The sequence below is a fragment of the Manis javanica genome, chromosome 3, assembly GCF_040802235.1.
Source record: "Manis javanica isolate MJ-LG chromosome 3, MJ_LKY, whole genome shotgun sequence".
Lineage (NCBI taxonomy): Eukaryota > Metazoa > Chordata > Mammalia > Pholidota > Manidae > Manis > Manis javanica.
The window spans coordinates 66914135-66940563 of NC_133158.1; the positions used below are offsets into that span (position 1 = coordinate 66914135).

Here is a 26429-nt window from a genome sequence, read left to right on the forward strand (position 1 = left end):
GTAAAATCCCAGGCTTAAAGGTTTGGGGCAGTCACGTGACCTCAAAACTTGAATCGTGCTGGACGGAAGCCAAGTTATGCAGCCACTTGTTAATTATGTTTGCCTTAAAAATACCTCATTTGCTTGCGTCCTCCACAGACTTCGCTATATTTATAAGAACCAGTTTTACAATGTCCTATGAGGAGACAGAACATTTGAAGGTCATTCTGAAGACTACCAACTGGGAAGAACAGGGTCAGGGAAAATTGAGCTTGTTAGAGCGGGAGAGGAGAGAGAGGGGTGGAAAAATCCGGATTTTACCGCCAGGGCCTACCGGGCAAGCCCACAAGTAGTGTCGCAAGGGACGGAAAGAGGAATATGACGCCAGGGGGCACAGCCCAGTAGAAAGACACAGGTTCTGAAGTTGAGGGGGGAGGGCGAAGGTGCACTGCGGCTGCGCGCGAGGCGGCTGACGCGCCGGCGCGCAGAGGGGGTGGGGTGAAAGGTCGCAGCGCAGCGGCGGGTCTGGCTGGTGGCGGCGGCGGGCGGGAGCCGAGTTCCCGGTGTGCACGTGTGGAGAAGCGACGGCACCAGCGCGGCGCCGAGAGACACTCCGACCGTCTCCGGAGACGCAAGGCCGCGCTCGACTCTCGCAGCCTCCGTCACCCGCTCAGCTCCCTGCCCTCAGCGAGGAGGCCGGCTTGTGGGTGTTGAGTGGCTCGAGCTTGAGGGCACGGAGAGCTCAGGGCGGCGACGACAACGGCGTTGATATCCTTCTTAACAACGGCCTCTGCAGGCGGGGAAGATGAAAGGGTGAGGAAGGGCAGCGGGGCTGGGCCCGGCAGGCAGGGAAGAGGGTCTGCGAAGGCGGGGAGAGACACTGGGCGAAGACCTGGCCGAGGGAGGTTTCTGGGTTTCTCTGCTCGTCGAGGGGGCGGAGGCTCGGTGCGGGCTGTTGGCGCGCTGCAGGGCCAGCAGAGACAGAGACCCGGGAAACCCAGATTTCGGCCTGGAGGAGGAGTGTGGGTTGAGTGGAGACTAGGAGTTGAGGTGGGCAACAGGGAACAGCTTTCCTGAGGAAGGAGGCTGGGGTCTCCGGCAACAGGGAACAGCTTTCCTGAGGAAGGAGGCTGGGGCCTCCTACCCGGGAGCGAACGGCTTGAGCTACCCGGCCGGCCACCACAAGTGGAGTGGTCTGGTTGTCTCAGATACAGGCTCAACACCGGCAGCGGAGGTCTTTGACATCTTCCCGTTTTATTCTCACTTGGGAGCCGTGCAGAACCTTCTGGAGGGAGAAGGAGTTGGGGGGGGGGAAGCGTGTAGATGGGTATTAAGAGCTAGTGACTCAACTGGATTTGGGTTGGGTCAGAGCGAGTGGAGGAGGGGGAGAGCGTGAGCTCTTTAGTCTTGGGGTGCCAGAATGTTTAAGGAAGTATTGTTGATCAATAGGTGGAGCTATTGCTTCAGTAGTTTACTATTGCCCCTGTGCTGTGAGGGGGCGGGGTTCGGGGGTGATCCATGGAGTAAGTTTTCTTCTAGTGATAGGCAAAGTTAATATTCTTCATTCTTGCATAAAATTAGGTATTATTTTGGTTCGACTACTTCCATTTGGATGTCACCATACTGTTAAATTACTTACTGTTACAATATAATTACATAACACGGTGTTTTAAAAATCTGACTAAATTAGCCGTTTTGGGGCTTGCCTTTAATCCTATTTCTTAGAGAAAAAAAGTGCAATCTTAAGGGAAAGTTTTCCGAGATGCCTGAGGTTTTTTTCCCTATTTTGTATCAAGTTAAAGAATTGTAAAGCCTTTCAAACTAGTGGCCCTTTTGAAAAGTCAGTCTGCCAAAGTAATCTCACACTGCCTAAAACAAGGCTCTAAATACTGTCTCGGTGTATTTATGTGTTTAAGTTTGGAGAAGAGATCCAAGAACGCTTAATTTGGTCTTAGGTCTGTAACATTCCTGACACTGATTCTGCTTTTAATATTGGAAATTTATTCTAATGTTGAATTGTATGCTTTGTATTAAAGTTTGGAAATCATGAAGAGATTTTAAGCTTACCTGCATTGCACTGTTTCACATCAAGTTCTAAAGAGTTCCAGTCAGGATACTAATTGAGGGGTATGGGAAATATTAACTGCACTGGAATCGTGATCCAGGAAGTTTGACTATTTTATATGTGATTCAATATAATTTGGTAGATTTTTCTTGAGTATGGATGCTGTCTCTTACTTTTATATTCCCGTTGGCACTCAGTATTTGTTCTGTTAAAGTAACAAAAATGAGGCTGAAGAATTCTCACTCGGTGCTGAGGCTCTGCATAGATTTTTTAAACGATGGCCTCCAAGAGATTATTCTGGATGTTTATGTACAAAATCTTAGGTCTAGTTCAGTTTTGCTAGAGTGTAATATGCTTTCTGATACCTAACTTGGGGAGAGAATTGGGGCCAAACAGTAATATTTATAGCCATCCTCAATTACTGTACTCATGAAGCAAGTATCTTTATTTAAGTGATTATTTATGTGTAAATAACCTGATGCAGGCAAATTCCCAGAAATGAATAACTGGACAAACTAACAGGAAATTTATAGTTACTGAATTTGGACATAATGCCAGCAACTATGCTGAAATGAAGAGTCCTGAAGTCTAGCTCCTATCGCTCGCTTCATATGCTTGGGAGCTTAAAGTTGTGGTACCTCAATGGTAAACTTTAAAGATGATTTCACAGGAATAGTCTTTTTAACTTCCCAGATATACTAACTCCCAGGTGAGATGAGACTTTAAAGAACCTCTAAGTCTTGTATTTAAGGCACTGACCAAATGAAGACAATAGGCATTACTTAAAAGATTTTGAATTCAAAGACTTGTATCTTTGAATACACAGTGTGGTCAGCGTTACAGTTCTACCTGTTCATTTGGATAGGCCTGTGAAAAATCAAACAAGTGGTCCTGATATATCGTTTTTGTTTGAAATTTTATTTGCTAAGTGTTTTATTGTATATTGAGCTAACTGAACTCTAATGTTGAATAGAAATACCTAAAATTAGAAACAAATGCAGAACTCCAACTCTAAATCAATCTAGTTAAATATTTTTATGGCTGCTTATATTGCCTATCATTTTGAAGCTTTTTAATCTTAACTGTTTATCTGGTTTTTCTTTATGTTTTCATTTACTTTCTATTAGTACTAAGACATTCCATTGTATTGGCGTCCATTTGCCTTCCCTTTATACTAGATAAATCTTCAGTTAATTGCATGTATTTATATGCATAGTATAGAAATTTGAGATACGTTATTTCCTTTGTACTAAGATTGCTTGTTTTTATGAACTAGGGACATTGTAGGTTGGATTTATGGATAGGATAGTGAGCTGATTATTTTTAATCTATTGTTTCCTTTCTAGGGAAGGTGCTATTCAAGCAAAAAGACCATAGACACACGTGACTGAGATGGCAATATAATTAGTTGATATAATAGAAAGTAAAACTGAGTCCATTTACCCTGCAAATTTATTCTAATAAAAATGAATTTAACAAGATATGAATACATGTGAACAAAGATGGGAAAGTAGATGGAGATAATACATAGTAAAGAACAGTATAGTTTACTAATTGAAATGTTAAAAGATTCTGCAGTCAGAAAGGAAGGAGTATGTTGAAGAACTCAGAATAATGGTTACCTCTGATAGCTCAGGAGACTTAGACTGGGAGGGGGCACATGGGAGGTTTTTGAAGTGTTCGGTGTGTTCTGTGTCTTCACCTTGGTTATTGATTACATAGTTGTGTATATATGTGTTAAAAATCATTGAGCTATAAGAAGGATTTGTGCTGTTTATCATATGTATCTTATACTTTGGTAAAACAGTTTTTTGTTCTTAAGGTTTTATTGTTGTTTTTGTCAAAAAAAAAAAAAAAAACCAGTGAGGCCGAAATAGAATTTGGGAACTTCTGTAAACCTGCAATTTATACTCCTTGCTTCTGTGTAGCCAGTAATTTGTGGGATGTTGATTGAGATACTGAGTTTGTAATGTCCACTTGCTGTGTTGAGATGAATTCATATAAAATATAACTCACCTGAACCACAGTATTTTTTTAAAAAGCAGTATGTCTTAGCTATAAAAGAAGGTAAACTATAATATATGTATTTATTTCAGTATGTAAACAGTCAGTACAAGTAAATCATACTGTCAGGTACTGGCATCTGTCTGTAAACAGAAGTGCTGTATGATTCAGAACCTGTATCTGCTGTTGGCACAGATTTGCACCTTGGTGACTAATGCTGTGTTGCCATCAGTGCTGTGATTTCTTCCCAAAATTGTGGACAACTGTTGGCAAGACTCTGAAGGAAACAGAGAATAATCAAAAATTTCTGGGTTGTGAAAGATTTTTAAAGGCCATACATATAAAGCATTGTCTTTCAAAGCCAGTGCTTTTGCCAGACCTAGCTAATACCTGTATTCAAACTCACTTTCTATGTCTTCTCTTCTGGTCTGTGGAAATCTTTCTGACTTCTGATTTACTCTTCCAAGTATTGGCCAAGGCTTCCAACTTTGTGCCATCTGAAAAGATAACACTTTGTCAATCATTTAAATGGTTGTCCTTTTTTTTTTTTTTTTACGAAGTACAGCCTATAAAAACTATTAGAATACCAGTGGTGACCAATAGAAACTTTTTTTTCATCATAGAAATGAGAATTTTATGGATTATCGTTTAATAAGTACAAAACTAAGTATGTTTGGAACAAATATGTGAATCTGCTGTTAATCTTATGAAATATTAAATACAGGTCAGATGTTTCCAAGGAAAATTAACATCTGTATTGAGATGTACCGTCAGTGTAATACATTGGCTTTAAAAGATTTGGTTTGAAAAAAAGGTTTAAAAAAACAGTGAGTCATTGATTTTTATTTTGATTACATGTTGAAATGATTTCACCTGTTTGTGTTTGCTTTGTTAACATAGATATTAGAAAGTTTGAAATTACTCATGTGACTTGAATTGTATTTCTATTGGACAGTGCTGTCCTAGAGCCTGAAAAAACAAATCTGTATAAAAGGTCTTCCCTTGGTATCTAGTTACCAGATGGTGAATGTTTCTAAATGTTTCATCTTGTGTGCCAACAGGTTGTGTGTGGCTATTTATGCCTGTGGGTGAAGAATTCTGATGCCACTCCTGGTTTGGGATTAAAATATTGTAATCAATTACATTGTCTTACTGATGAGAAAGGAATAATTAGAAGTTTTTATTTGCCTTTCCTGAGCTAGTGCAACCTATATTCTGCCTGTATCAATGCTGAAGCTGTTCTTAGGGAAAACCTTGTTTTCCAAGGTGAGAAGCTTCTCTTCTTAGTCCTAAATAGTGCTATAGTGAATGCTTGCTTGTAAAACTACTTAACACACATCCTTAAGTATTTTTCTGGATAATTCCCTAGAAGTGAATTGTTTTAGATCAGAAGTATTGGCATTTTTTTAAAGCTTGATATTCGTTGCTAATGACCTTCAGAAAGATGGCAATTTATACTACTGGCCGTATATGAGAATGCCCTTCTCTTCCCCAAGAGCTGATGGAGAAGGGAGGGGCACCTGCAGAAACCTTGAGGAAATAGAGGAAAATGTTGTGGCTGCCATTTCAGTTACGGGTGGTATAAATTGTCTTTGTTGGGGATGAGTGGCATGTATTAAAGTTTGTAAAGTGATAGAAATAACTTTCTTCACAAGCTGGTTTTGAGGATATCACATACAGCCTTAACTCTAGTTTCACTTTGCTGATTAGGTGATAAATGGTATTTCTTTTTTTTAATTTAGTTACTTAGTGAAGTTGGATATTTCTCAGTTTGGCCATTTGTATATCGTCATGACTTACACCTGTTACTTGTGTAAGTTATCAGTTTATAATTTGGATACTGATTGCCTTTTGACTTCAAATTATAAAACAACCAGATACTGTTCTTTAGACAATGGGGTTGAGATATTCAAATTAGTTAATATTGTCAGAGTGATGTCACTTTAGGACCCAGATCATTAAGAAAAAATATTCTTTACAGGTGGAGCTTTCAACTAGAGTAAGCAAGGAAAATATTTGGTGTTTAGGAGTATTTCAAACATTGATTTCTCTTTCAAGGAAAACTAAGGTATATTTAAAGTTATATATGGGTTTCCCCACCATGTCTGTATAGTTTATTATTAGTAGCATGATCTATCTTCATAAGGGAGACTTAGTATAAAAACAAAAAAGCATTGACCTAAAAGCAATCGTGTTGTATAGTTCATTGTGCCACTGGTAACAATTGGCAATAGAGTCACTAATAGGTTTTTTGACCTCTGGGCCTTGCTTTCTTTGGCTTTAAAGAGAACAGTTTGAACCTGAACAGGACAGAGATTGACATTTGTGTGCCAGTTACAATCTGTTGATAATATCTAGTCAGTATTTGATATGTTGATAGCTTTTATGAGTTCTCAGACTGCAGTTGAGGGGGTGATGTCATTGATGATTAATATCTACCATGACTACTGTGGTATGTGTGTCACATGCTTGTCATCCCTGGTCTCTGTTGGCTGTAACTTTCTATGACAACAAGAAACAAAACTTTAGAATCATAAATTGTTCTCTTCTGGACAGCTTTTTTCATTTTGCTCTTGTGTCTGCTTTTTGAGACTTGTTCTCCCATTCCTCCACTGTTAAGTGCTTTACTATCTGCTAGGCAATAGATTCTCACAAGAGCTCTAAGATAGCATCTACAGTCTACTAGTCTATTTATAGGTATAGTGTGTATAGTATACTAATGAAAAAACGTACAGAGGTAAGCCATGAAGGAAAGAGTTCTTGGTAGGTTCTGAGAATTTTGAGTAGTTTTATATGACCAAAAAACAAAGGGGGGGGGAAGGGAAGGCTAGGCTGGTGGACACAGCTAGGTGATGAATGGCTTTATATGTGTTACAATTAAAATTTAATTTGGTAGTTTATGTTCAGTTATTGAAAGATTTTAAGCAGAGAAGTAAAAAGATTAAATTTATGTTTTAGGAAGTTTATTGTGACTGCATTGTGATGGCTTTAATCCTTGGCTTTAGTTTTTTGCTCCTTTGTCAGGCTGTTAGAATTTGGGTTGAAATAATGGCCTAACCCATACTGCTAAGAGAAAGCGTATAGGAACAGATTACAAAGATAATTGGGAAGCAGAATTAACAGGCATTAAACTGGGACATGAATACATCTGAAACTAAATTTCTATATTGAATGAATGATGGGGCTGTTGATGAAGATAGATGAGGTACATGTTCTAACTTCATATAGAGGATGATTAGTTTCTGATGTGCTGAATTTGAAATTCCTGTAGAGAGAGATAACTAGTAAGCACTTGGAAATACATGCTTTGATTCAGAAATTTTGAAGTACAAACGTTAACATTTAGGTAGTATAAGGGAAAAGCCGTACCTAAGATGTACCTCTCCTAATTGAGTATATGAATGACCATGGAAAAAATTTTCAAAGAATAAACTTATTCTTTTTATGTTATAACCGTGAGTAGGTCGTATCCATGTTTATGTTTGGTACTTCTGAGTACCAAATAATTGCTGAGATTTTTACACACCTGATACTTGAAGTCACACACCTAATGCATCCTCCACCACTTTTTGTTACCTGCTAAACCTATCAAGAACAGTGACTCTTAACCAGGGCTTACCTCCTCCCTCCCCACCCTACTGCTCAGGTATCTGGTAATGTCTGGAGACATTTTTGTTTGTCACAGTGGATCTGGGTGGGTACTGGCATCTGGGGGGTAGAGGCTAGAGATGCTGCTAAGCATCCTACAGTGCTTTGGAAAGCCCCTTGCAATAGAGAGTTACCAGCCGCAAATGTCGGTAGTGATGAAATTGGGAAATTCTGCTCTGAGGTCTAGATGAACTGAGAGAGAGCCAGTCAGTTACATTAAGGACCTAAAGACTTACTGGACCTACTGAAAGTAAGTCTGCAATTCCTTGAAATAGTGAGGTCCTGCCCTAAGACTTGTAGTTCAGTAGTTGGGTGTGGGAATAAATGCTTATAGCTGTGCAGAAGTGCTGAGCCTTTGACAGGGACAAACACAGAGTTCAGATAAGGTGGAATCTCAGCAGGAGACAGGTTAAGGCCTCATGAACTGTTAATACTTAAGCTGTGCTTATGGTAAATGCTGCGTGATCTTTAGTTTGAAGGAATTTATACTTTAGAGGAATCACGTTCATGTAATTTAGTTGAAGGCAAGAGTTTTAGAACCAGATTACTGCTAGCTAAGGAAAAAACCAACCTCTAAGCTCCTTGAAATTTTTATCAAAGGACCATGGGAATACTTTGATCCTTGCTAAAAGAGTTATGCAGATGTCTTGTATCAGTATACCTTAGGGGTAAGTGTTCTAGGTTAGGTATTTCTCTCTCATTTTACCTTGAGTAAAAATGACTGCTTTGAGGATCTTGCACTGTAATAGGAGTTCATAGATGTAGGACTGAGTCTGCAGTCTTATTTATTGATAATTGGCTGTGTAACTGTAGGCATATCTGTCTGGGTTTAAGCTTTATCATCTAAAATAAGGAGTGGACACAGCGCCTTCTAAGGTTTCTTCCAGATCAAACACTGCACAACATGTGACCAGTCAGTTAAAATTTTGTGCCAAGCTGCACTTAAAATCCATCTGAAGTATAAATGGTTAGGCTTTAATCTTTCTCCGTATTTTATTTTTTGTTGTATAGCCTAAAAAGTCAAGACTTTATAAAAGACACATGTTTGTATAGTCATATCTCCACCTTGTGGCCTTTCCGAATATTGCCACTAAATTTTGTTTTTACAGTTACAGACAAAATTGACTGACTTTTAATAGCTAAAAACATTTGAGTGCTTATTGTTGCTGTGCTAAATACTTAACAAGAATTATCTCATTTTATCACACAGCTCATATTATAAGCCAAATACAAAGGTTTTCTACTACTACATTCTAAGTGCAAAGATTATATGAGATTTGACTGAGTAAGACTAGCTAATTGGCTCTATAAAGTAGGAGGGAAGTAGCTGTATTTTCCAGATCTAAGAGGACTTGATACACATTTCTGTGCACTTTTGTTTATCAGTCTGTACCCCCTTTTAGGTGTTTACTGTAAAATTTTGCCATGAAGATGGGTTGGAATTTATGGATTTGAAAAACAAAAATAACGTGTCATATGAATTTACTTCACCTGAGAGAATCATTGTTTCTTGAAAAACTACTGTGTTCAGTTTTTTTAGTTATTACACTGTGGTGTCATCAGGGACCCAAGACCAAACAGATGAGGTAAATGAGTGAAATAAGAAATGTAGGCTTTATGTAAAATCTTATGATTTAAGTATTAGCGACCAACTAAATGGAACAAAAAAAACTGTTGAGTTAAATAGATGTGGGTTATTTAACTTTTAGGCCAGGAATTTGGGGCTTATCTGCAGGGTAGATGTCTTAACTGATAAATTAAGACAGTTGACATTGTTAAATTGTATTGAAATCTTCTCTAAAGTAAGCAGTCCATCAGTGTACTGATTTAAAACCCAAGTTTCAGAGGCAGGCCTATTTGAGTTTGAGGCACAGCTCCCCGGTCTTACCTGTGTCACACACGTTAAAGCTGTAGTGTTAACATTTGCATAGGGGAAATGATTAACATTTAATGTGAAATCCACTCTGATCATAGAGTGAGTTTTTTTCTAATGACCAATTCAACTTCTCTGTGCCCATCTTTGGCCTCAGTGCCACTCCTCAGACTTCTTGGATTTGAAAATGTACACAATGCAGTAGGAAGTTTAATTTAGATAGGCATGAAATTTGTATGGTTAACACAACAAGCTTAATTACAGAAGTAAAGAATTCAAGATGGGATGTGAGAATCTGAATTTTTAACTGGTGAAGTGATTCTGGTATACAACCAGGTTTGGAATCCATTCTTGGTTTTTGCAACACTATTTCTCCAGATTTTTTCTCTACTTTCTTAAAAATTTTCTCAGACATCTTTATGAGCTCCCTAATTTCCCTGAAATTTCAAGTGTTCCTCTTAGTAGTTATGTTTTTAGATGCTCTTGTCACTACAGCATTCCTGGTAATGTGATCTGCTCTCAAAGTGGTATGTTAAAAAAAGGGATCCTTTCCTTTAAGTTAAATTAATGTTTAAAGTGTGGGCACATTTCTTCTACTACAAATTGGTTTTATGTCCTTAACACCAGTATTGCTTCCAGTCACATTGGTAGCATTTAAATGACATTATATAATTTTTAAAATATAATAGTTCTTAGCTAAAAAATGTTGGACAGTATTTTTAATGAAAAAAAAAGCATCAGGACACATAGCTGTTTATACCAAAGGCAAAGGCTATCTATCCCTAAGACTGATGACTTAGAAGCGTCTAACCAGAGTGGAAAGCTATTGTCATACATCTCTTGTTCAATTTATTTTCTACATATGAAGACTTGGTACAGCTGGAAATTGAGAAGCTGTGGTTTGTTAAAGGTCTGATGTTCTTGGCTCCTTTTATTTGTTCTTTTAAATAGTAAATAAATGAGGCATTAGGTGCTTTCTACTATGAACTTTAGTGTCAAAAAATAACATGTCTTTGTTCTTTGCAGCCAAAGTTGGTACAGAATGTAACAGAACAGCAGCTTATAGTGCCTTAATGTTATGAATAATGTTTGGTTTGTATACATATAAAAGTAAGAAACACATAAAAGTAAGAAAATAGTACAGTGATATCTCATGCATCCAGTTCTAGTAAATACAATCAATTCCCATGTTGTTCTTTCATCTTTGCTAACCCATACTTACCCTTTTCCTTTTTTGCTGTAATACTTCAAAGGAAATTCTAGACATACTATCCCATTATATCTGTAAATAAAGTCTTTAACTTGGAAAAAAATAAGTTAACTATAATACTGTTAACCTATACTGTTACACCTAATATCAAATCATCTTATGATCTGATACCCAGTCTGTATTTGTTTTTTCTCATGTTTTATAAATATCTTTTAAAAATCCATTTGTTCACATTAGAATCCAGAAGTAAAGAAGCTAAAAACATTTGAGTGGGGTTGGCTGAAATGCTTCATCATCTCTTAATCTAACAATTCCTCTTCCTTAAAAAAAAAAAAAAAAAAAAAACTTGAGAAGAGTTTTCGATTTAGTTTTAGCATAGTATTAGATTTGCATTTTTGAAGATGGTACAGAGTTCCCAGTTTCCCCTCTTAGTAACAGCTTACTTTAGTATGGTACCTTGTTAAGAAAATGAAAAAGAAGCCACACATTGCAAGAAAATAATTACAAATTATATATCTGTTAAAGGACTTGTACCCAGAATATATAAAGAACTCTTATAACTCAGTAAGATAAGCCATCCGATTTAAAAATGGGTATTGATGAATATAAAAATTCTAGGTTTATTCCTGGGCCTAGACCCATGGGTAAAAGATTTAAATAGACATTTCATGAAAGATGTACAAATGGCTAATAACCATACAGAAAGATGGTTGGCATCATTAGTCATTAGAGAAATGCAGATCCAGTGGCATTATCACTTCACACCACTAGAATGTTTATAAATAGACAGTGAAAAGTGGTGGTAAAGATATGAAGAAACTAGAACCCTGATACATTACTTGTGGGACTAAATGATGCAGCTGCTTTAGAAAACAGTTAAGCAATGTATTAGTTTTCCATTACTGCTGTAACAAATTACTACAAACTTAGTAGCTTAGAACAATACAAATCTGTTAACTTACTTGATGACATCAAAAGCCTGAAGTGGGTTTCCCTGGGCTAAAATCATGGTGTTGGTAGGTACAGTTGGTTTTAAATAGTATCTGCCAAAATTCATGTCTACCTGGAACCTCAGCAGGTGACCTTATTTAGAAATAGGGCCCTTGCAGATGTAATTAAGATGAAATCATACTCAGAGTGGACCCTAAATAAATGAGTGGTATCCTTTTAGGAAGAGGAAAGGACACACGGAAGACCCTGTGAAAATGGAGGCACACATTAGAGTTAGGCTGCCACAAGCCAAGAAACACCTGTGTCTGCCAGAAGCTATCAGAGACTAGAGAGCATAACTGTGCTGACATCCTGACTCTGGACTTCAAGCTTCTACATCTTAAGAGAGAAATTTCTGTGGTTTTAAACCACTGAGAGTGGTGATTTGTTAAGACTACTCTAGGAAACTGCTACAGCAGGATTAAGTTTCTTCTAGAAGCTCTAGATGAGAATCCATGTCCTTGACATTTAAGCTTTTATAGGCCACATTACTTGGTTCATGGCTCTGCTTCTTTTGTCACAACTCCTTCTTTGGCTCTTAGGGATCTGTGTAATTACATTGGGCCCACCCAGGTAGTCCTGGTTAATCTTCCCATTTCAAAGTCTAATCACATCTGCAAAGTTCATTTTCTGTATAAAATAACATACTAAAGGTTGCTGTGATGAAACCGTGAACATCCTTAGGAGGCCATTATTCTACCTACCATAGGCAGCTTCTTTAAAAAGGTAGGCATATTTGCCATATAACGAAGCAATCTCACTTCTAGGTATCTACCAGCAAAAAATGAAAGCATATGTCCATACACAGACTTCTATGCAACATTCATAGCAGCAGCATTTATAGTAGCCAGAAATAAATACAGTTAAAATGTCTGTCTAGCAGGAATGGATAACAAAATGTGGTATATTCATGCAATGGAATTGACTGACACACTACAACATGGATGAACCTCAAGAACATAATGCTGCATTAACAAATTCTAGTGCAAAAATCGCATTTATTGTATGACTCCATTTTTATGGAAAGTCCAAAAAAGGCAAGTCCACAGAAAGAGAAAGTAGATTTAGTGGCTGGTTTGGGGTAGGAAAGGGGATACACTTCAGGTGTGCACAAGGAATATTGAGGGGTGTGATATGCTAAAGCTGAATTGAGGTGATTTTGCACAACTCTGTAAATAGTTTAAAAACCATTCAGTTGTACAACTAAAGTAGGTGAAATTTATGGTATATAAATTATACTTCAGGAAAGCTATTGAGAAAAATGAGAGGATGTAAAATGTGGAGAGGTGCCTCATACACCTAAATGTAATAAAACTTGTAAAAAGACCAAAAATCTTAAGTGACGTTGGGTCAGGTGAAGATTTCTTAGATATGACTTGAAAAACATGATCCATGAAGAAAATCATCAAAATGTAAAACTTCTGCTCTGTTAAAAACATTGTTAGGAAATGAAAAAAGCCAGGCTAGAAGAAATCATTTGTAACATACATAGCTTGCCTACAACGGACATGTATCCATAATACACTCAAAACTCAATAAAGGACCCAATCTTGTTAAATGAGCAAAAGAATTCAACAGCTCCTTTACCACAGAAAGTCTGTAGATGGCAAAGAAATACTTGAAAAGATGCTCAACATCATTTGTTATTTAGGACATGAAAATTAAAACTACAATGAAATGGCATTACACAACTTCTAGAATGGCGTACATTTTAAAGATTAACAGTGCCAGATGCTAGAGTGCATTCAGAACAACTGGAGCTCTCATACATTTATGACCCCATTATTTACCCTCCTAGGTACTTAGAAGAAGTAAAAACTTAACATTCATGTAAGAACCTATACAGAAATTTTATAGCAATCTCCAATAAATAGAAACAAGTCCTTTTAACAAAAGGATGAACCAACCATGAAAAGTCCATGCAATTGGTACATTACTGAGCAATAACAAGGAATGAACTGTTGATGGCAGTATGGTGAATCTCAAAGGCATTATGCTGAAAGAAAAGCCAAATAACTATTGTGTAGTTCCACTGAAATAGGGAAAGCTGCAGGTGAAGCAGATTGGGGGGAATGATCAGAAATTTAGTTTTGGGTATGTTTAATTTGGTGTGTCTGCTAGAGGTGTTTTGGAAGTTGGCGGCATTAAAAACATAAAACTACAAGATTGAGGTCACTAAGAGAGTAAGTGTAAATAGGGAAGACAACCCACATCTTGATGTGCAATGCCCTTAACAAAATTGTGTCTTCCTCTCCAATCCCAGCTAGCACATTTACACAAAGCACACTGTGTTTTACCGTATCAAACTACAACTACAGTTTTGGAAATAAGCAGTGCACCTTTGTTCATGTTCTATCCTCTTCTTAGGATTCATTTCCTCCCACAGAACAAACTCCTAGTCATCCTTCACAACCTTTCCCAGGATTGCTTCCATCCTACTATCACTTTTGCACTTAGGGTACTTATTCTATTACTACTATATTGTATGATAAATATCTGTATTTCCTCCTAGGTATAAACTTCTTTGCATTCCAGGTGTTAGCACATAGGTGTTCAAAAATTTATTGAAATAGATCTGAGTTATGCTTTGAATAGACAGCTGATTCTTGAAAGCTCTATCTTTAATTTTCTAATGGAAACTTTGGAATTTCTCTTAATTTTTAGAAGTTCTTTTATAAAAGCCTTTTTGTTATTTACAATCAAGTGATACTCTTAATTTTCTTGGCATTTTTACATAGCCCTGTATGTTATGCCTTTGATACTACATGTTCTTTGCCAAATTATATTTACAAGTTGATGATGTTATTTTTAATATATTTGGAAGTATCCACATCTTAAAATAATTCAAAGTTAAGTGATCAGTATTATAGAAGTATCCCATTTCAGTCAGACATGTTTATGAGAGTTAAACTACTTGAAGGTAAATTTTGCTGACAAAGTTATATTTGTAATAGACACTTTAAAATTGTGTTTTGGCATATTCTGACACTCTTGATAATCAATTCTGTGGTGATGGACTTTTTGTGGGGGGGATTAGAGGTGATTTTTATTTATCATTTATTTATTTATTTTAATTTTGGTATCGTTAATGTACAATTACTTGAACAACATTATGGTTACTAGACTCCCCCTATTATCAAGTCCCCCCACACATACCCCATTACAGTCACTGTCCATCAGCATAATAAGATGCTATAGAATCATTACTAGTCTTCTCTATATACTGCCTTCCCCATGTCCCCACCCCCCTACATTATGAATGCTAATTGTAATACCCCATTTTCCCCCTTATCCCTCCCTTCCCACCCATCCTCCACAGTCCCTTTCCCTTTGGTAACTGTTAGTCCATTCTTGGGTGCTGTGGCTCTGCTGCTGTTCCTTAAGTTTTTTCTTGTTCTTATACTCCACAGATGAGTGAAATCATTTGATACTTGTCTTTCTCTGCCTGACTTATTTCACTGAGCATAATACCCTCTAGCTCCATCCATGTTGTTGCAAATGGTAGGATTTCTTTTCTTCTTATGGCTGAATAATATTCCATTGTGTATATGTACCACATCTTCTTTATCCATTCATCTACTGATGGACACTTAGATTGCTTCCATTTCTTGGCTATTGTAAATAGTGCTGTGATAAACGTAGGGGTACATATGTCTTTTTCAAACTGGGCTGCTGCATTCTTACGGTAAATTCCTAAGAGTGGAATTCCTGGGTCAAATGGTATTTGTATTTTGTGTTTTTTGAGTAACCTCCATACTGCTTTCCACAATGGTTGAACTAGTTTACATTCCCACCAGCAGTGTAGGAGGGTTCCCCTTTCTCCACATCTTCACCAACATTTGTTGTTATTTGTCTTTTGGATGTTAGCCATCCTAACTGGTGTGAGGTGATACCTCATTGTGGTTTTAATTTGCATTTCTCTGATGACTAGCGATGTGGAGCATCTTTTCATGTGTCTGTTGGCCATCTGAATTTCTTCTTTGGAGAAGTGTCTGTTCAGATCCTGTGCCCATTTTTTTAATTGAATTACTTGCTTTTTGTTTATTGAGGTGTGTGAGCTCTTTATATATTTTGGACGTCAACCCTTAATCGGATCTATCATTTATGAATATATTCTGTCATACTGTAGGATGCCTTTTTGTTCTACTGATGGTATTCTTTGTTGTACAGAAGCTTTTTAGTTTGATACAGTCCTACTTGTTCATTTTTGCTTTTGTTTCCCTTGCCCGGGGAGATATGTTCATGAAGAAGTTGCTCATGTTTATGTCCAAGAGATTTTTGCCTATATTTTTTTCTTAGAGTTTAATGGTTTCATGACTTACATTCAGGTCTTTGATCCATTTCGAGTTTACTTTTGTATACAGGGTTAGACAGTAATCCAGTTTCATTCTCTTACATATAGCTGTCCAGTTTTGCCAACACCAGCTGTTGAAGAGGCTGTCATTTCCCCATTGTATATCCAGGGCTCCTTTATCATATATTAATTGACCATTTATGCTTGGATTTATATCTGGACTGTCTAGACTGTTCCACTGGTCTATGGGTCTGTTCTTGTGCCAGTACCAAATTGTCTTGATTACTGTGGCTTTGTAGTAGAGGTTGAAGTCAGGGAGAGTAATTCCCCCTGCTTTATTCTTCCTTCTCAGGATTGCTTTGGCTATTTGGGGTGTTTTGTGGTTCCATATGAATTTTAGAACTATTTGCTCTGGTTCATTGAAGAATGCCAAGAGCATGGGAAGAATTTCCATTTATTAGTCCTGTTTAATTTCTCTTAGGAGTGACTTGTAGTTTTCAGGGCATAGGTCTTTCACTTCCTTGATTAGGTTTATTCCTAGGTATTTTATTCTTTTTGATGCAATTGTGAATGGAATTGTTTTCCTGATTTCTCTTTCTGTTAGTTCATCGTTAGTGTATAGGAATGCAACAGTTTTCTGGGTTTTAATTTTGTATCCCGCAACTTTGCTGAATTCAAATATTAGATCTAGTGGTTTTGGAGTGTATTCTTTAGGGGGTGATGGGCTTTTTTTAAAGCAAGGTGTGTATTTCTTAAAATTACTTGGGGAAAGATTAAGCTGCCTATTCCTGAATGATTCAGTATGGTGTTTTATATTTAGGTTTTATCTTCCCACCCTCACAGAAACTTAGTAATTAACTATTACTAGATTCACTTTAGCACACTGCACTGTAACCACCTTTCCTTCTTTATGAAGTCTAGAGATAGCTGGTTATTATCCTTTTAAACATTGTAACTATACATGAAGCCTGGCAATTACCTAGAAATCATTCTTAGAATTAATATTAAAAACTAATGTTCTTTCACTTACACTTTTCGAACTTAATAGATTTTTAAGTTTCTCTTTATTGTTTACTCCTGGACTTCATATCACAGTTTTTCAATTACTGTTTTAAAATACAGAAACTGGCTTTTTAGGTGCAGTGGATAGTTTTTGGTGTGCTCTAAATATAATCAACACAAGCCATGTTATATTTAAAATAAATTATTTCACCCAGTTTGTGGTGCTATAGTAAATTAAAGAGTAGCATTATGCTAAGTGAAATAAGCCAAACAGAAAGACAGATATTTTATGGTATCACTTACATGTGGAATCTTTTTTTAAAAAAAAGTTCAACTCAGAGAGACAGTAGAAAAGTATTACCATGGTAGGGAAAATAAGGAGAGGTTGATACAGACTTTCAGCTGTAAGATGACTAAGGTCTCAGGATCCAATGTGTAACAGTGATTATAGTTGATAACACCGTCGTATAAATGAAGTTTGCTAAGAGAGTAGAACTTAAATGTTTTTACACAAAAAAGGAAGTAAGTGGAGGTGATGGGTGTAGTGATTAAATAGGAGTAATCCTTAAAAAGAATAGTGTGGGCAGACTCTAAGAAGGGACTGGCATATATTGTGGAGGTGGGTGGGTGGGGAGGGAGGGAGAAGAAATTGAAGGGTATCATGATTAGTGCACATGGTGTGTGTGGGGTCACGGGGAAGACAGTGTAGCACAGAGAAGACAAGTAGGGACTTTGTGGCATCTTACTACACTGATGGACAGTGACTGCAGTGGGGTATGGGGCAGAGGGCCTCGGTAGTAAGGGTGAATGTAGTAACGACATTGTTCTTTTTGTAAAACCTTCATAAGATTGTATATCAGTGATAACTTAGTGTGTGTGTGTGTGTGTGTGTGTGTATAATAAACAAAAAAAAAACGAATAGTGTGGGGAGGACATGATCCCTGTGTTTTTAAGGGATCTTGAATGTTATAACAGTATTTGCCAGTAAAAAAAAACCCATTAGTGATAGATGGGTTGTGATAAGTGAGTCCAGTAGATTCTAATCAGAAAAAGGGTTTAGGTGAAATGTCACATACTTTAGCCTCAAAGAAGGTGGCTTAATGAGGAGGGGAGTTCTGTGAATGTAAGTGACCTAGTTAAAGAAGATACGAATCTCGGAATTCATTTCAGATACTTGGGAGAAGGCCACATTTACTTTTATTTACTCATGTCTAGAAATTGGAAGAGAATATAACAAATCTGTATTTTGTATTAAGATGTTTGCATCTTAAAAATCTGGCTGCAAAGGAAGTCAGTGTGCTCAAGTTTTAATAAGACATACAAGATACACAAGAGTAGTTGTGGTCACAATAAATAAAAAATAGCATAAAAATGAAATAATTGAGGCATGAAGGTTGGAAGTTCTAACGGAGCACATCTGTAATCAGTTTTTCTTTTTTTAAGAACCATATGTTCTATTATTTTCTGGTTATTGAAATTGTAACATTTCACAGAATATTTTTTAAATTACTTACAATTTTGACCACTTTTAATATGCTTTCAAACATCTTTTAATATGTGTTAACAAATTTGGGTCATGTATATGTATATATATATATATATATATATATATATATATACATACACACACACATACACACACATACATACATACGTACTTGGAATGTTCTCTTCCTTCCATGCCAGAACAATTTATCACGTGTTTTGTGCTAAAAGTATAAATGTGGTTAGCCAGTTCCTTATTGGTAGACAAATTTTTCTTTTTCTTCCTCTTTTTTTTCTTTTTTGCCATTATAAAAATGTGATGATTAACATTCCTATTGAGTTACTTCTCCAACAAGAGTTTCAAAACCTATGTGCATATGATGCAAATTATTAATTAGGGTATATTGTTTGCATTTCACTGCTATTGACTAGTGCCACTGTGATCTGAACTGGCACTGAGTAAGCAGGACTTAATACCATTTTCTAGCTGCTTGGTTGACATCAGATTGTGGTATTTGAGGGGGGGTGCCCATTTTTATTTTGACTTGATGTTTTTAAATGTTTTTATTACTCATTGTTGGATGATTTTTTTAAGGCAAATAATGTATATAAGCACCTCTCTACTACTGATAGTACTAGGTATTACTAGGAAGAAAACGTTGTGTAGATGCTACTCAGGTTTGTCTTGTCACATTTGATCAACCTTTAGCTTATGATAGTGAAATTGACTTGACCTATGAAAAATTCCTTCTGTTGACAGCTCTGTAGTCAAAAACAACTTTGTTACTATGAGTTGGAAACTAGTTTTAATCTCTTTTCCCATGGAACCATTTGGTTTGATTATATATGGTTTCTTAGAAATGGTACTGTTGTATTTTTGATAGTTTTCAAACTGGGTTTTGTTTGGGGGGGTTGGTTTTCAAATTGTGGGTTCCATTGTTCCATTTCCAAAGATTCTCCTTCTGAAGGTAGGTTATCAGGTCCCAGAATCTGTATTCTGAATACCACCCCATGTGATTCTGATTAGGATGGTTCCTGCTCAGTGAATAGAATGTGCATAATTTTCACATATTTGGATTATATCTTCTTAGAATAAATTCCTGGAGGGTGATTACTTAGACTTAAGGGAATGTACTTTTTAGGCTTTTTGATAGTAGTACTAGATTGTCCTCTAGAGGTAGCATATGTGTTATATTTCTGCCATCAGAATATAAGAATCCCCTTTGCCACTCCTTGCCAATATTAGGTATCATAAGTCCTTTGATCAGTAGTAGATGTCTTTACATTTTTTTTGAACTGTGAACAAGGAAAATTCTGGCATGTATATAGAATTTTTTGTGGCCTTTTTAGTAATTGTTTACTATATTTGTCTAAAATGTACACAGTTGCATAAAAGCTATGAGTTGAATCTGGATAGAATGGCTGGCAAAATCTTATGAATTGTAATCTTCATAGGAATATAAAGTTGCTATTAAAAGGATTGGATTTATCAATCATGTAAAAAAGACTTACGTTCATCTGAACAAATGAAGCTAAACTAATTATGTTTTATTGAGTACATTTTGGTTTGTTCCAGTAGCCGGATCGAACTTGGAGATGTGACACCACACAATATTAAACAGTTGAAGAGATTAAACCAGGTCATCTTTCCAGTCAGCTACAATGACAAGTTCTACAAGGATGTGTTGGAGGTTGGCGAGTTAGCAAAACTTGGTATGATAGGGATTTTTTTCCTCCCTTCATTTGTTTATTTATATTCTTGGCCCCTAGTTTTTAATATTAGAACAGAAGGACTTAACTAGTTGAATCTCCGTATTTTACAAGTGAGGAAATGGGGAGTGATTCAGGTTCTGGGGAAAATCTCAAAGAAATCAAGATAAAATATTTTGAATTTTAAAAGGAAATGCTAAATGTCTTTTCTTATTTAGTGTATGCCTATGTGTTTTCACATATTTAGTGTTAGTTTAGAGGAGGTGTGAATTCCTGAAAGATGTACGAAGTTTTTGAGGCTATGGACAAAATTTAATGTTAGTAGCAACACGTTAGTCCTTATTTAAGAGGAATAGATGTAATAAAATGTGTTATTCATCTGTTGAACTTTTTATTTTTTTGTATTTTCCATGGCAGCCTATTTCAATGATATTGCAGTAGGTGCTGTGTGCTGTAGGGTGGACCATTCACAGAATCAGAAGAGACTTTACATCATGACACTAGGATGTCTGGCACCGTACCGAAGGCTAGGAATAGGTAAAATTATTTTATTTGTTTTTTTATTTCTTCAAAGAAGCATAATAAATAAATTGTTGTTGTTCTTGACCCAGCAAGTCAACCTTTCTTTTAGGAATACTGGGAAAAGGTACTAAATCATTTAAGACAAGGTGATAAACAACTCTTTTAACATAAATTCTATTGGAAGCTCTATATAGATTTGTTACGAATGTACCTTTGGCTATTTGTATTTTTATTCTACCTGGAAAGGCTTGTATATCAAAGTTGCTTTTGTGCTAACAGTTTTAAACATACGTTGGTAGTATAGGTGTGAGAAAATTTTGGAAAATCAGGATAACTAGTGTTACCTTATAAAATCTATGAATGCTCAAAATGTTAAGATGGCAGTTTGATGTGTAATTCAAAGATTAATTTTTACAAGATTACTTGTTTTTCTTGTTAATAGGAACTAAAATGTTAAATCATGTCTTAAACATATGTGAAAAAGATGGCACTTTTGACAACATCTATCTGTAAGTAAAATGATGTTTAATGTTCTTATCTAAAGAATTTAATAATAGAAATCTATACCAGATAGTTTAAAACCTGATCACTTATTTGTCTTTTGGTAACACCATGGAAGTGGTGGTTATGAAGTTCTATTTTATTTTGTTTTAATAACAAGTAATGAACCTGAAATAAAACAGTCTCATTTTGTTGTTCTGTTGGGATGGGAGCTCCAAAGTTACAGGGATGACACCAAGATTAAAACTCAGGTCTTCAGAATTTAACAGTTAATGCTGTCTGTTTACACTCTGCATTTTGTTCAAGGCTCTCAGTAACATGCTCACTAGTAGTAGAGTTTTAACAATTAAAATCAAGGAGTACCTATTTGATACCATACTTGAATCTTAAAAGAGACCTCAGAGTAAGAGCCAAGGCTAAGATCACAACTGCAGGTTGTTTGTAATACAGATACTAAGAGTATTCTCATTTTCACTTTGGCAGTGGGAGAAGTTAAATTCTATAATGCTATTTTGAGAAATAATTGAGAAAACTAATTATTTATTTTCAAAATACAGCTTTTTTTTTTCTCTTAATCACTCAGGAGGATGATGTATTCAGGTGTCTGAGACCCTAGTTTTTTATCATTATCTATGGTTGTTTACTCATATTTAATTACAGGAATCTTTTCTCTCCTTGAAGTAAAAAAAAGTATTATTATGTGGTACCTAGGGTACTTTAATTTTAAGAGTAAAGGCTATACCTGAGTCTCCTAATCTCAGCTAGATGTCTTGCAAGTAAGAGTTAGGTTAAAAATGTAAGCTTGTCTTTCTTCTTCCTTCCTAATTACAACCCTTAAATAGAATTCGTGCCTCATATCGAAGTTACCGAGTATCATAATTCCTCCAGGTGGTAAAGATACCTCGAGACAAGTGCTGGGCATAGAAGCCACAGGGCATAAATCTGCAAAGAAGTAAAAAGCTAACCTTTTCAAACAATATGGCTTATCTCTCACTTACCAACTTTACATTTCCCTGTATGGCCCCGGAAGATGACTGGTTAGCCAGAGACGGGCAAGATTCCTCAAGGGAGGAACAACCTAAGACAGGCACAGTCGCAGGGGGGCCATCAGGTGAGAAATTGGGGATCAACAGAGGTGAGGCTCAGAACCTCATCCCCCCCTGCTTTGAGAGAAATCTTCTGCATCCGTGGATATTTTATTGCCCTTGTCTAGCTTGGATTAACACATAGTCTACAGGCACACACCTGATCATCTACAATTGGTCTCTTACAACACTAAACTATGTTTTCTACCTTTATCTTGCATCTACCTACCACTTCAGCATTTTATTAAAAATGAAAATAATAATAATAATAAAGGGAGAAATGTGGGATTCACATATAAATCAAGTATAAAAATCAAACAAATATTCATATTTGACCTGAGTGTTTATAGTTCATAATGCGTGATCAAAACCGAAAGTTTCTGTGATGAATGCCCTTGTACTGTTCACCATGTAAGAATTTATTCACTATGTAAGAATTCGTTCACCATGTAAGAACTTGTTCATTATGCTTCAGAAGATTGGAGACTGACGAGAGTTAGGCTTGAGATGGATTAATGATTGTACATTGAGCATTGACCCCCCTATACTGAATTTTATTGTTGTTAACAACCATTTGATCAATAAATATGAGAGATGCCGTCTCAAAAAAAAAAATGTAAGCTTGTCATCAAAAGGTTTTCTGAGATGAATACCTAATCTTTGTTGATTATTAATTGTAGAGATAGTCTAACCAATGTCTTCAGTACTCCAGCTCCAACTGGGGTAAAGCTATCTGTGGAGAATATGTAAAAAAAAAAGCTGATGAAAAATTTTTCCCCCAATACCCTCTTATGTTTCAGGCATGTCCAGATCAGCAATGAATCAGCGATTGACTTCTACAGGAAGTTTGGCTTTGAGGTCATTGAGACAAAGAAAAACTACTATAAGAGGATAGAGCCAGCAGACGCCCATGTGCTGCAGAAAAACCTCAGAGCCCCTTCTGGCCAGAGTGCAGATGCGCAGAAGTCAGATAACTGAGCGAATCACAGGAACTTTCTTGCACTTGCTTGTCGCCAAATAAAAGAGAGGCCTATTGATTTCCCCCCTCTTTCTTTTAAGGCTTTCCTCCCTCCTTGTTCTTGTTTTTCCTTCTTTCTTTTCTTCCCTTTCCTCTAAAAGTTTTAATACTTTCAAGAATTTTTAAAATTAATCATGTTTGGATTGTTTTCATTGTCTTATTTTTGTGAGGTGGTTTTTCATTGTAGGAAGGAGACGGTATAGATCTTTTAGTTTCACAGTTAAGATGTATGGTCCCAAAAATTGGGGTGTGAGTTCAAAATTTTTAGCTTTTTTTTTTTAATGTACTGCTTTCACATTGAAGGGCAGGGCCTACAAAATATTGTATATTTCAAAAGACAAAGAAGCAGCACCAATATCTTGTTCTCTAATTCATAGACAAGTTAGTGTTTGTGGTACTTTGGGTGTTTCCAGACTGTGGGATACTAATCCCTAGACATTGCCTTCACGTCCCCTGTTGTCCTTCTGAGTACTCTCTCAGGAGTTGGACCATTGATACCCTTGAAAGAAATACTAAGCTTATTTTGTTTGTTTTTTAGGGGATTATTTTTTCTTTCCGAACTGGTGGATGGAGGGTGGTTGGGACAGTTTGGGTGGATAGTGTTATACTTTGTCTCAGTATTTGAGTTAAACTGCTTTTGCTAATGAGAGAACAGGTTGTTAGCCGGTTTATTTTTCCTGCTGTTGATTGTTACTAGTAGCATTAACTTTTAGAGTGTGGGCTGGTGAGATTAATTTTTTTTAATATCCCAGCTAGAGATATGGCCTTTAACTGACTTAAGAGGTTTGTTGTGATTTACTTTTTTCCCTTCTGTCCTTTTTCTTCAGTAAACCCGTAAAAGGCTAACCTTAAAAACTGAGTTGATGTCCTTGTAGATCGATACCCTTAAATAAACCTGTAGCAGGTGTTATTTCTTGGACATATTAAAAAAATACTTAAAAGGAAGCTTAAATGGACTTGTGGCACAATAAATGCATATAATGTGAGCCAATGCAGGCTGTTAAAAGTGGCCACTGAGCATTTGATTACACATATAGGAAAGAATACGAGACAGTATTTTTTGAGAATAACATAGCTGTGCTATTATTGCTTATCTGTTGGAGAACATCCCAGATTTGCTTATATTCTGTGCCTATGATAGTGAGTGATGGTGAGTTTATGGAATTGGGGGAGAGGGAATTGTTAAACATACTGCTTCTATTCTTGGAAAAGTAGAAGTCTAGAAGTGTTAGTAATGTAAACGTCACTGTGACCTCCTTTACTGACAGGACTCGTTTATGCCAAATCATTTTCTGGCACATAGGGAGTGACTTTGACGGGTTGATAACTTTTTATAAGATAGAAGACATCTGAAATTTTCATGTTTCCCTCCAGAGTCCCAGATCCAATATTTATAGTTTTCTTAAGTTGCCAATACTGGTCGCCCAAGAAATGTTCTCATCAGAGTTTAAAACAATGCACAGGGCTTTAATTTTCTGTCATTTGACTTTAAAAGGAAGTTAATTCATATTTATCCTCATGTAAATTCTGATATAAAAGTCTCATCTCTAAATATGTTAAATGACAAAATTATTTTACACATTGTGTACATTTTATAATCTTGAGTTCTTATTTGAGAATGTGAAAGTACAAAGTATAATAGACTTCAATAGTCTTAATTGAGTGCCAAGAACAATACAGAAAAGGAAGGTAGCTGATGAGTTTATAGGGTTCTAATCTTGAGATAGTAAAAATTTAGAAATACCATCCTGGTTTCTTGGGTATCTGTTTCTTAAGGAGTCCAAATATAAGCTTAGAAGAAAAGTTTAACATTAAGCATCTTTACCTTCATGGATAAGCATCAGCTTGCTCTTGCCAAGAGAAGAGTTACTTGAGTTGCAGAAGGCATAATTAGTTTGAAGAATTCAGCCTTTTTGTAAATTTCCGTATGTCAGAATAGATTTGATACATAAATGAGTTTTCCGAGATGACACTGCCTCTATTTCTATAACCATTTCACCTGGACTATCTAAAAGTCCTATGAATGTATCCCTAAATGTGGTTATTGAAAACCGAATAGCTGCCTCATGACAATTTAAGTACATGTTATTTAAGGAGGAAAATACTAAAATTTTGAATTGAGTGTGTAGGCTCCCTATTATTACAGTGCTTCTTTTCCATGTTGGTCAGTGACTTTTACTTAAATTGTAAATGTCTGTAAAGGGTTATTTGTCCCACATCAAACTTGTGTTAAATAATTCCATCCACTTACGGAGGAGGATGCAGGAGGGATAGAAGCTGCACACTGCTTCATATGCTTGGGAGTCAGTAAAGACTGAAATAATGTCCCATATTGAGTTGGTTATTATAAAATACAGTGAAAATTATCATGAGGTAAAAAAATTATTTTAACTGAAAGATCACGGGATATATCCATATTTTGAGGACAGTTTTTACTGTAGGGTAAATAAGAATTATACTGTGTGGTAATTGCATTTAGGTTCTGAAGAAAAAAATCTGCAGAGAAATCTATGCAATATATAACTTGTCCAGATTAGTTTTCATTTGGGGGAAGAAGTTCTGCAATATTCCCAAAGCAGTTTACTCATCAATTGAAAGTCCTCCAAAAACAGAACTTGGGAAACCGTGGTATGTGGGGTGGAAAAGAAAAGCTCCCTCAGTTTTTTGGAGGGAATAACTATAAAAATACTTAAATGGCTAAGTTTATTTGGTGCAGTTAAGAATTAAACTTGTTAATTTTAACATTGCTGTTACATCTGAAATAAACGATGTGATGTTCTGGTAGTAATCTGTGATGTCTGGTAAATGTCAAAGAAAACCATTGTGTTGAATTCTGAGATCAACAACTATATGTAGTCATTGTTTATTATTGCCCATATTGTTTATTTACCTCCATTCCACATTGCTTTTACATCTAACTAAAAACTAATTAAAATAGGCCGAGCATAATCAAACCACCTAATTCAGACCTTTCGGAACTTGTTAGAAACACTGGCTGAGTATCTACATTCTGTCCCAGTGAGAGAAAAAGTAAGACCTCAGG

At 36.3% G+C, this 26429-nt stretch overlaps 1 protein-coding gene across 2 annotated transcripts; it reads left to right on the top strand.

Moving 5' to 3' along the window:
* The first annotated feature begins 462 nt into the window (after positions 1–462).
* Positions 463–26170, top strand: NAA50 (N-alpha-acetyltransferase 50, NatE catalytic subunit). 2 transcript variants are annotated; one of them, XM_017655935.3, is made up of 5 exons: positions 463–792; positions 20130–20263; positions 20678–20797; positions 21225–21291; positions 23169–26170. In XM_017655935.3, the coding sequence occupies exons 1-5, from the start codon at positions 785–787 to the stop codon at positions 23344–23346; spliced, it is 507 nt and encodes a 168-aa protein (XP_017511424.1). In that variant the 5' UTR covers positions 463–784; the 3' UTR covers positions 23347–26170. The 2 variants fall into 2 exon arrangements, with proteins under 2 accessions (XP_017511424.1, XP_017511423.1); XM_017655934.3 differs by having other exon boundaries at positions 465–792; positions 20127–20263.
* The last annotated feature ends 259 nt before the right edge of the window (positions 26171–26429 follow it).